Source organism: Hippocampus zosterae, chromosome 9 (assembly GCF_025434085.1).
Source record: "Hippocampus zosterae strain Florida chromosome 9, ASM2543408v3, whole genome shotgun sequence".
Lineage (NCBI taxonomy): Eukaryota > Metazoa > Chordata > Actinopteri > Syngnathiformes > Syngnathidae > Hippocampus > Hippocampus zosterae.
Genome location: NC_067459.1, coordinates 13,174,112 through 13,185,620, shown reverse-complemented (window position 1 = coordinate 13,185,620; position 11,509 = coordinate 13,174,112). Strand labels below are relative to the sequence as shown.

Genomic DNA, 11,509 nt, shown 5'->3' with positions numbered 1-11,509 from the left:
GCTCTGCGTTCAACACCATCATCCCGGAACTCCTCACCCCCAAACTACTCCACCTCGGTGTGTCCCCTACGATCTGCCAGTGGATCCTCAGCTTCCTGATGGGACGGACACAACAGGTGAGACTGGGAGCAACAACATCATCAACACGCACCACCAGCACTGGAGCCCCACAGGGATGTGTCCTCTCTCCACTGCTCTTCTCCCTCTACACAAACGATTGCACCTCAACAAATCCAGCTGTCAAACTCATAAAGTTCGCAGACGACACCACGGTCATCGGTCTCATCAAAGACGGCAACGAGTCTGCGTACCGCCAACAAGTGGAGCAGCTGGAGCTCTGGCGCAGCCGACACATCCTCGGGCTGAACACGCTCAAGACTGTAGAGATGATCGCGGACTTCAGGAAACATTCTTCTCCACAGTTGCCCCTCACACTATCCAACTGCCCTGTGTCAACCGTCGAGACCTTCAAGTTCCTGGGAATCACAGTCTCCCAGGATATGAAGTGGGAAGTCAACACCATCTCCATCCAGCAGAGGATGTACCTCCTGAGGCTGCTGAGGAAGCATGGCCTTCCACAGCAGGTGCTACGACAGTTCTACACGGCAGTCATCGAATGAACCCTGTGATCTTCCATCACGGTTTGGTTTGGGGCCGCCACAAAAATGGACAATATCCGACTTCAACGGACAGTTAGGACAGCGGACAAAATCATTGACACCGCCCTACCCACTCTTGAGGACTTGCACAATGCAAGAATCAAGACAAAGGGAGGCAGGCGCTACAGATCCATGCGCACCAAATCCAGTAGACCATGGGTGGGCAAACTACGGCCCGCGGGCCAGATCCGACCCGTTGGTATTTTTAATCCGGCCCGCCGAAGATTGGTGCACAATTAAGGTTTGATTGCATTCATTTCGTTTGGACTTGTAATGACAAGTATTTCAACACCAGGTGGCGCAGTTACCTCAAGTTCCAGAGCACAGGGAGGGAGGGGAAGACGAAGAAAGGGGGAGAGAGTAATGACCATGGAAGGGAAAGTGATATGTATCTGATTAAACGAAGCGGGTAACAAAGTACGAAACATTCAGGAGACGCCTGGAGTTGGAAAGAATCAAATCTACGAGACTTTGAAAAACAAGGAAGCGATTCTTATTCAGTCCGATTCTGGCAATTTCCATGCTCTGAGTGAATTGCTTGTGGCTCGAGTAAATGAACATTTCCTAGAACGGTTTGATTGTTATCGTGTTAAAAACTTTCCGCGAACTGGACCGCTAATAAGAGTCGGAGACCAGTTAAATGTGTAGAGCATGAACAACAGGGGGCTCAGTATACATCCTTGACGAGAACCGGTGATGAGTGTGATGGTGGAAGAGAATGTTAAATTATTATTGGCATACAAAGACATTGTGCTTCTTTATTTTCTATTTCTATTTCTAACTTTTGGCCCGGCCCTCCACAATATTTTCTGCTTCTCATTTGGCCCCCCCGGGAAAATACTGTAATTGCCCACCCCTGCAGTAGACACTGAAACAGCTTCTTCCCTCTAGCCATTACCTCCCTAAACAGTCACTGACATAGTAACTCATCTTGTACTACAAATACTGCTACTGGTCACTCTAAAATGGTTCAATGCTTTTCTGCACCAACTGTACAAACTGTCATAGTATTGTATTCTACCACTGTTCACTTTAGCTCTGCCTGATACTTTGCACATTGTCTCACAGTTGTCACTGGGTGGTACCACCGCACTACAGTTCACTTACATTACGAAATGTCCTTGCATACCTATTTGTCATGTCCTTGTTTACGATGATACTAATGCAGCGTGTGTATACCGGAGACAAATTCCTTGTGTGTTCTACATACTTGGCCAATAAAGATTATTCTGATTCTGACTCTGAAAGGTTTATGCTCTCACGCTCTGTAAAGAAAAAAATCTATGAAACATCTTTTAATCTGGGGGAAATATATTTTAAAACAAAATATGTTTTTAAAATAATACAAACACAATATACAACGTAAAAAATCGAGAAAAATATGGTAAAAATCGAACCTGTTGTACATCACATTGTAGCATGCATATCAAAAAATAAAAAATATATAACAAAATGATTGTGACTATATGAATGAATGATCCCCGTGAGTGACGTAAAACACTTGCTTTTGCCATTTACTAAATATTTTTCGAACCAGCCATAACAAAATATAATAAAACACTGCAAAAATGGCGTTGCGTTAAAGAGACCTACAGTACTTTCATGTCGTAAACCACCTTACCTAAGCTCAACTCACGAGCTCACATTTATATCATTTGTGAATGTCCCGCCTCTTTTCATCCCCTTCATTGCATTCTGATTTGCTACTGCTTCTCAGATAGGCTAATATGATTGGACGTTTACTAGCTAGCCTAATACGATTGGACGACACAACTCAGTATACAGTATATATATACCAGGAAGTGGTTGTTTTGCAACAACTGTGTGTGATATATTTTCCCTGACACAACCCCACTGCTTTTATCTGTTTTCTTTATTTTTTGTAAAACATGGCTAACATCGATCTTGTTCGCGTCGGGAAGAACTTGTTGAAGAGCACGGACACTGGAGAGGTAAGACACAAAAGTAATTAAAAAATGAAACTACATCGAGTAAATTCTTCAGGTTGTATTTCAATTAAGTTTCCATTTAAAGATACAGTATTGAACCCACGTTACTTGCCACCACCTCGTTTGAGTCCTGCTGGCAAATAGTTGCTATTATATTTCACATAGAGGATAATCAGTGTCAAGTGTTTCTTTGGGTTGACTTGTTATCATGATTATGTATTGCTCACATGCATAGAAACAGGCAGGAGGTGGCAGCAAAAGTACATTACTCACCCTCTGTACTTAGTGCAAAAGTAGACACACTTTTGTAATAAAATACTGCAGTATACTTAGAACGACAGATTCAACTCCTGTAAGTAAAGGAATATGTTGAAATACTGGAATAAAAAAGGAGAAACATTCGATGAATTCATTTTCAATACCCATAATGATGTTTCGGCAGGATGAAACGCCTCTGCACCCAAATTTGTTCCCTTCTTTTCCTAACTTGACAAAAAAAATCAAGTATCAAGTAACGTCACAAAATATTTGTACCTTCCACCACTGGGAACAAATGGCAGTGGTATCGGACTTTGTGCTTCTGTGTTGTCACAGAGTGTGGAGCTACAGTCGCTGTGGCAGGACGGGCCGGCGGTCTTGTTCTTCCTGCGACGCTTCGGCTGCCAAGTGTGCCGCTGGACGGCGGCCGAGATCAGCAAGCTGGAGCCTGACCTGAGCGCCAACGGCGTGGCGCTCGTGGGCATCGGGCCTGAGGAGTTGGGCCTCGAGGAGTTCAAAAAGTTGGGGTTCTTTAAAGGATGTAAGCGGCATTCACGGGACACACTTGTGGCTCGGTCATTCAGAAGTATGATTTTGATGCGATCTTGGTTCCAAGAGACTTGGTTGAATTAAGCGGCTTAATTTGGACAAAAGCAGTGCTTTGTCTCCATCTTCTGACATGTATAGGCAATTATAAACTTTTAAAATGTGGGCTCCAAATGCTTGCAGATTTATCCTTTATAATGTTTATTTTGGAGTTATTGCCATGCACTGTTTTGTTGATGAAAGCAAACACAATTTAGTTCATTTCAACTACTTAAGTAACTTTTTACAGAAATTGTACTTGTCAGAGTAGTTTTAATGTAACATACTTTTTATTTTTTTATAGGTCTCTTAATTTTTCCCATGACTATATTTTGGTTCATGAGAGATATTTGTGTCACTTGACTCTTTCAAACATACCGTTAACTACTCGCTTGACTATGCGAAACCAATACGCCACCAATACAATTTGTATATACAGTACAGTACATATTATTTAGTCTTGCCTGAATAAATTTTGTTTTGCTTCATGGTTAAAATAATTGCAAATCGCCACATAAGGGCAAAAAATAGCTTCGTGTTGTAACCAGTTAGAAGTTCTTTCTTACAACTGCAGCTGTTCTGAAAGCGTTATAAATAAAATGTATTATATTTAGGCAACAGGTCACAAAAAGCGTCGCAACACACATACAACATAATATAACAGAGCTCACAAGCATGTCGTCTTTATCCTTTGCGAAAAATGACCGCTTATTGAAGATATGGTAGAACTCTTCTTTGTCTGTGTCTTTGTTTTTATTACACTGCCCCCAGTGTGACTCTCATGAAATAAATAACCAAAACATGTTTTTTTTTCCTTTTAGCAATCTATGTTGATGAGCAAAAGAATTGCTACAAGGATTTGGGCTTCAAAAGGTGTGTCGATCCAGTTTGACCTTGAACACGCTGCACCACGCGTTTGGTAATCCTACAAAATCTAAGGTTGTGTTAACGCTGCAGGTCCCACTGCCTCAGTTTATTAACATGAAGCTCGCAGACTTTCATAAGACACAATGATGTGTGTGGGTTCAAGACGTAAAGTGTAATCACCTGTTTCAGTTTTGCTGTAAACTTTAAATTTGAAGTGGCAGTCAACATAGGTTTCCTACACTTTCACAAGTTTCTGCCGCCATCTCGAGGCGAAATATCTGAAGCTCATTTTTGTTCTTTTTTTTTTCTCGGATGACAAAGCTGAACAGTGTCTGAGCAAAAGCTCATCATCTCATCAAGCTACCACTTTATTAAACATTGCATAGTTGAGAATCACTCACTGCTCACTCATGCTCTACTTTCATTAACTTGCTAGGTATACAGTTTTGAGCGTGGGTCCTGCTGCGCTGGGGAAGAAAGTACGAGAAGTAGCTTCAAAGGTAGCTGTGTTTAGTTGCATGCTGGTGTAATTCTTCCACCGTTGCCGGCACGTACACTGACTCTTGCCTCTTTTGCTGCTGCATCACACGACGCAGGCCAGCGCTGACGGCATCCAGGGCAACTTTTCAGGTGACCTGCTCCAGAGTGGAGGCATGCTCATCGTAGCCAAAGGTACACTGCAACAAGAAACGTTCACAAGCGTTCTAATTCAAATTTTTTTTAAAAATCCCTACGGGAAATGTTATAAATTGAGTTGATTAATTATGGACTCAAATGTCCATCATCAATCTTTATGACCTGTACTGGCAAATGAGCATTTTAACTTTTAAAAACAAGTATGAAAAACGTAAAAAAGTAAACCACTGAAATAAGTCAACTCTTTAAAGCGCAAATCAAGTCAAACATTTTAATTCCAAGAATATGTGCTATGCGCCACCACTCGTCTAAACACGGCAGCCTGAGTAGGGGAATGATGGAGGCATAGTTATATCATTTAATGAGTAACAGTGTGTTGAAGTCCAGCCACAAGTGGGCAGTGCTGTTCCATATAAAATGAGAGTCTAAATGAATAGAAGTGTTTTCTTCCAATATTGGTGCTTAGTTCATATTGTGACTATGCTACAAGAAAAACAAAAAACTGTTACTAATAATTCAGTGGTGAATATCTCATTTTTCCACAATTTCTTGAATAAAATTATTGAAAATGCAATGGCGACTGTGTCTGCCCTTAACCACTTTTGGAGGATGTGTTCTAACTAGTGGTGGTGGTAGACTATATTCAGTAAGCCTCCACTGACTGCCTGTCCACTTTAGAGCTAATTACAAGATTCTGCATGAAGATTCTTGTTTTTAAGTCTTGAAATTGTCTTAACCTGCCTTACCTCTCTGAGACTCAACGTTCACTCATTTATCATGGGCGATACATTCCATGATGCCCTGCGATAGGTGAATTTCGGCAAAGTAAGGTTGCGGGGTGGATTTATGCCTCTATTGAAGCAAAGTAACTCCTCTCCCACCACCATGTCTTCCATTTAGAAGACTAAAAGATTAACTGTAGTCATGGCAACTAACTTACGCCTTCCACAACAAAGATTTACAAAAGGTGCATTACCCTGCCAGGATTGTATTGTTGTGATTAAGCTAAGCCATTTTAAACTAAAACGACTAAACCGTACTTTTTAAGCCGATGTTTCGTTGTCCTTGTGTGCTGTTGAGGCCAGAGCATGCCATGCTCACATTAATTTCTGAACGCAGCATAAAATCAGTAACTCGTGCTTCAACTATTTCCTTGTACGGCCTGACCCTCTGGCCCAGGTACTCCTTTTTTTAGGGACTCTGAACAGCCAAACGACACATTTGAACATTGTTTCTGATCGGTTGGAATGAATCAATGCTCTTGGAGCGTATTGCCGAATGCACCTTTGATGAGTTTGCATGTTCTCCTCGGGCCTGCATGGGTTTTCTTTGGGTACTCCGGTTTCCTCCCACATTCCAAAAACATGCAGGGCAGGCTTATTGAACACTCTAAATTTTCCCTAGGCGTGAATGTGAGCGTGGATGGTTGTTCGTCTCTGTGTGCCCTGCGATTGGCTGGCAACCGATTCAGGGTGTCCCCCGCCGACTGCCCGAAGACGGCTGGGATAGGCTCCAGTAACCTTTGCGACCCTCGTGAGGATAAGCGGATTGGAAAATGGATGGATGGATTTATTGATTTATTTTTACAGTGCATTGTGTTCTGCATCCTGATTGGCTAAGGGACTGCAGACCAATGTCAAGAATCCGTGCCTACTCTCTGTACATCTTGCCAAATTTATGTTTGCAAAAAACAGAGGTTTTGATCTTTCATTTCATTATATATTATTGTTTTGCATTGTGAAATTGTAAAAAAAAAAAGCTTGCCGTAACTGTCGTGATGCCAAGTTTGTGGTAGTAATGTACCTTTCTGCATGAGGGTAAAATGACAACGGCACCACGTTTATTTAGGTTATTGTGGCCCCTACTGTTATACTAGAGAGTTGCATTGTGTGGCAGGAAGTGGTTCATGTTGATAAGGAGTTTCGTGAGGAAAGAAACGAAAGTGTGAGGTGCATACAGCAAGAGCTTTGATTTTTTTTTTCCAATTACTCTTAAATTCCTGTTCAGAAGGCGAAACGGTAAGTAGCCATGACTAATGTGTGTTTTATGTTGTTGAGATGCATGTAGGTATATGGTATATAGGTATATGTATATAGGTACATCGTGTAATTGTATATTTTTGTCATTTTTCCACCCCAAAAATGGTGTTCATCAGCGTTGGACGTGTGGAAAATAAATGCTGTTGAACATTGCTCGACTTGTCAAGTTGTTCTAAACTAGGAAGAAAACCTTTAGCAGTAGTGACACAGACTACTTCATGGATTTTTGCCAGTTGCGTGTCCATTTTGGAACGTAACCCCCGCGATAAACGAGAGTTCACTGTATTCCCTAAAAGTCATGGAATGGATCACATCCGATATATCTTTTCTGATTGCCAAGGGGGGGAAAAGACCTTGCTCCACTTCATCCAAGACTCCCCAGGAGACTATGTACCTTTGGAGGACATTGCAACAGCGTTGTCCATTTCATCCAATGCGACAGAAGGCAAGAGGCCAGTGGTAAGACACATTATGGTTTTTCTACAAAAAGTGTCATTGTCATTGTGGATTTCCTAGATGGGACTTTCCCAGGGTGGGGTGAAATGGAACAGCAGGAAAAACATGTGTTCAACAACCCACACGTCAATCTCGTGAAGTTTTACGTCAGCACCATTGCACGCATCCACCGGCCTCCCCTACAGAAAATATCACGGTCGCAACTGACTCGTCACAGCCCGTCAGACCACAAAAACTGGAAATTACTTCAATGGATTAGTGCCATTATATCCATGATACTGTAGATGGAGAAATAGATTTTGTGCAAAGTTGGTTCCTCAAAGTTAAGGATTGATATTGAGATGGTGACGGATGTCCTTATCTCACACTGAACCGCAGTAACCGGCCAATCATTCGTATCCTCGTTTTGAAAACGAGAAAGGACCTACATTATTGGAAAGAAAATTTTACCTTGAGTTCTCCTTAGAGGGTGCTCCACAGCCTTTAAATATGGTTGAGGTCAGTGGACGATGGGTTTTTTCATTCTGTTATGTCCGTGGGCAGCCCAAGCTTCAACTGTATTGCCATATTCTCATCACTAGCTTTTGAACAGGTTCTCTCAAAATGAGATGCATTTGCTTGACAAAAACCTTCCTCAACATGCTTTTATCGGAACAAACACATTTGGGCTAAGTCACAAACAAAATTTTCAACAGGATACTGATGTTTATTTATTTGTTTATTTTTAAATGTCCATTGTTTTCATTCGTTCCCCAAGGCATGGGACTATTTCATGCTTTTAATCATCAGAAAGATAATAATCCCCCCCCCCCATTATACATTTAAGCTGCGATTTGCTTGGTAATGTGGAAGAAACGCCTAAAGTAATATTAAGTAATTGTGCTCAGCTGAGGAGCTAATTACCGAACGCTTGTGATCGATATCTGTGATGCAGATAGTAAGGACAAAACAATATTTGCAAAATCCTCCCCAGAAAGCTCAAATGTTGATTTCACTTGAATGTCCACCTACAGCACGACTAGTGAAGTGCTTGTTGTGATCTCATCAAATATTCTTGTCATTGGTAGTACTGGTATCACTTAGTTGGCAACCAATGCACAGTTTGGCCTCACTAGTTCTCACACGATTATGACAAAGTGGCACGACTAGTCCCAGGACACATTGCTTCTTGCACATGCACCTTAAGCTGGATGTCCAGAATATTGGATAAATGGCTGAGAACAAACACATGGTCAAATTTATACAATTTGCAATATCCTTGATATCAAAGTTTTTTGTAAAGGAATCTCTCTCTCGCGCTCTCTCTCTCTCCGATGATGCACGTATAAACAATGAGACCGTGTGGCATTTATGTTTGGTGGTGGGCTGTAGGACTTTTCTAATGTAAAATAGAGGCCCGTTGTTGATAAAGGTTGAGACACGCTGCGTTAGTCAGTCCTGTGACCATCAGTTTCGTCAGATCGCTTGTGACCTTCACCGATTTAACGTTGTGCCCATGTTCCTTCCAAGCACCCCCGCCCTCCCGGCGACCTTTCTGAGGGTCTACATGCATCCTCTCAGAACACAAAAGACTTCGTTGTTGCAGCGTGCGCTCCAAATGCTAAAGAAAACAAGTGCGAGTCACATCGTCACAAGCTAGCGGACACGCTTGCCTTGTGAGGGAGGGCTTGTGAATGTGTAGAGGTCAGCAGCTAATCCCGAAAAATTCCACTTTTTCTCAAAACTTAACTTGACACATTTGTTTTTCATGATTAAGTCATCTGTGAAATGTGTTTTATCTGTGGGTGCTTGAAATGTCTTCATTTATAGTAAAAAGCCAAAATCTTTTAATGCTCCTCATCCGGAAAATATTTGCTTTTCACATCTTGTTAGGTTACGCCACGATTCATAGGCAATAATACTGTGCCTACTGACCCTGCATTTTATTGAATAATATAATCAAAGAATAAAATGTAGAAACGGATGAACCACGGGTGGTCCAGTGGTTCGCGCGTCGACCTCACAGTGCAGAGCTATCGGGTTCATTTCCAGCTCCGGCCACCCTGTGTGGAGTTTGCATGTTTTCCCTGGGCCTGCTTGGGTTTTCTCCGTCCAGTGGTTCGCGCGTCGACCTCACAGTGCAGAGCTATCGGGTTCATTTCCAGCTCCGGCCACCCTGTGTGGAGTTTGCATGTTTTCCCTGGGCCTGCTTGGGTTTTCTCCCGGTACTCCGGTTTCCTCCCACATTCCAAAAACATGCATGGCAGGCTGATTGAACACCCTAAATTGTACTTAGGTGTGAGTGTGAGCGCAGATGGATGTTCATCTATGTGTTGCCTTATGATTGGCTGGCAACCAGTTCAGGGTGTCCCCCGCCTACTGCCCGAAGACGGCTGGGATAGGCTCCAGCAGCCCCCGCGAACCTTGTGAGGATAAGCGGACCAGAAAATGGATGAATGGATGAAAATGTAGAAACATGCATGAATTACTGGTACACTGCTCAACAGTCAATTTTCATCAGATGGCTAACGTGTTATGTTTATTTGGGCTGTAATGTCGCTATCGTGTGTATGCATGAACGAGCAAGATAATGACAAAACACGCGGCATCGCCACCACATAAACTTGCAAAGTCCGGGCTAACTACACTCAAAGATTTTCATTCTGTTTACCCACATTGACTAAAAGATTTTGTCACCCAGCGCCAAACCTGACGCCAAACTACAAAATACAAAAAAAAGGCTCGCTCTTTTCACCAGGAAAAAGAAAATATGCCCTTTTCTGTTCTTTTATACTCAGCAGTTGAAAAAAGGCTTATCTCTAGTTTAGTAAGGCCTATCTCACTCTAGTAAAATATGTCCAGAATTTGTATTTGGAAAGCCAGATGAGCGCATTGTGGTCGACTGTAGCATATTTTATTCAGCCTGCAGGCCCTACCTCTTAACTGTGCAGCAGTCGTAGAGGGAAAGCACTTGAAGACAAACGTCTAATCCACAGGAAGTCCCATTTCAAGTTCACTGTATGAATCTGGGGCGGCCCGGTAACCAGTGGTTAGCACGTCGGCTTCACAGTGTAGAGGTACCGGGTTCGATTCCAGCTCCGGCCTCCCTGTGTGGAGTTTGCATGTTCTCCCCGGGCCTGCGTGGGTTTTCTCCGGGTGCTCCGGTTTTCTCCCACATTCCAAAAACATGCGTGGCAGGCTGATTGAACACTCTAAATTGTCCCTAGGTGTGAGTGTGAGTGCGAATGGTTGTTTGTTTCTGTGTGCCCTGCGATTGGCTGGCAACCGATTCAGGGTGTCCCCCGCCTACTGCCCGAAGACAGCTGGGATAGGCTCCAGCACCCCCCGCGACCCTAGTGAGGATCAAGCGGCTCAGAAGATGAATGAATGAATGAATAAATAATTAACAAAAATATTCATAAAATTTTATTTCATTACATAGACTCATTCATAGTTTAATTCATTCAAAGTGTGAGTGCGAATGGTTGTTTGTTTCTGTGTGCCCTGCGATTGGCTGGCAACCGATTCAGGGTGTCCCCCGCCTACTGCCCGGAGACGGCTGGGATGGGCTCCAGCACCCCCCGCGACCCTAGTGAGGATCAAGCGGTACGGAAGATGAATGAATGAATGAATGTATGAATCTGACATCTAAATCAAAGTGAATTTCAAAGTGTGAGGTTGCGAGGGAAATCAAAGCTCTTATTCAATGTGTAATGTGTAAATACTGTACATACAGTAAATGACAACTTTGTACTTTCTTTTTGCAGTGCAATGACGACGTTTGCACCCGTTGAGGACGTCACTCATCAAGCGTGAGTCAAATCTCATCCAATTAAGTGCAAAATGAGACATTCCACCGGACACAAATTATTGTCTCACCTTGTTTTGAAAAACATGTGAATAAAATCAAGGCCATAGCTTCAAATCCCAGTTGGTTGCTTTCAGTTTGATTTTTTTTGGGGGGGAGGGGGGGGGTGACGTATGTGGGTCTTTTTCACAATTTAACAGCACCGGCGTCATCATTGAAAGTCTGTTGCTTGCCTGTTGGCCTTCACGTGATCACGCTCGTAATAATCCGGCA

General features: G+C 42.8%; 1 protein-coding gene across 2 annotated transcripts in view; it reads left to right on the top strand.

Annotated features, from left to right (window-relative positions):
* Positions 1-11,358, top strand: part of prxl2b (peroxiredoxin like 2B) — a 260,615-nt gene extending 249,257 nt beyond the window's left edge. Inside the window, exons 2-8 of one of the 2 annotated variants that reach the window (XM_052075738.1) lie at positions 2,492-2,611; positions 3,203-3,407; positions 4,273-4,324; positions 4,755-4,818; positions 4,915-4,990; positions 7,334-7,452; positions 11,196-11,358. In XM_052075738.1, coding sequence (XP_051931698.1) covers positions 2,549-2,611; positions 3,203-3,407; positions 4,273-4,324; positions 4,755-4,818; positions 4,915-4,990; positions 7,334-7,452; positions 11,196-11,222 — 606 coding nt within the window. In that variant the 5' untranslated portion in view covers positions 2,492-2,548 and the 3' untranslated portion in view covers positions 11,223-11,358. The remainder of the gene's footprint in view (positions 1-2,491; positions 2,612-3,202; positions 3,408-4,272; positions 4,325-4,754; positions 4,819-4,914; positions 4,991-7,333; positions 7,453-11,195) is intronic. The other variant, XM_052075737.1, reaches the window with a different exon arrangement.
* The last annotated feature ends 151 nt before the right edge of the window (positions 11,359-11,509 follow it).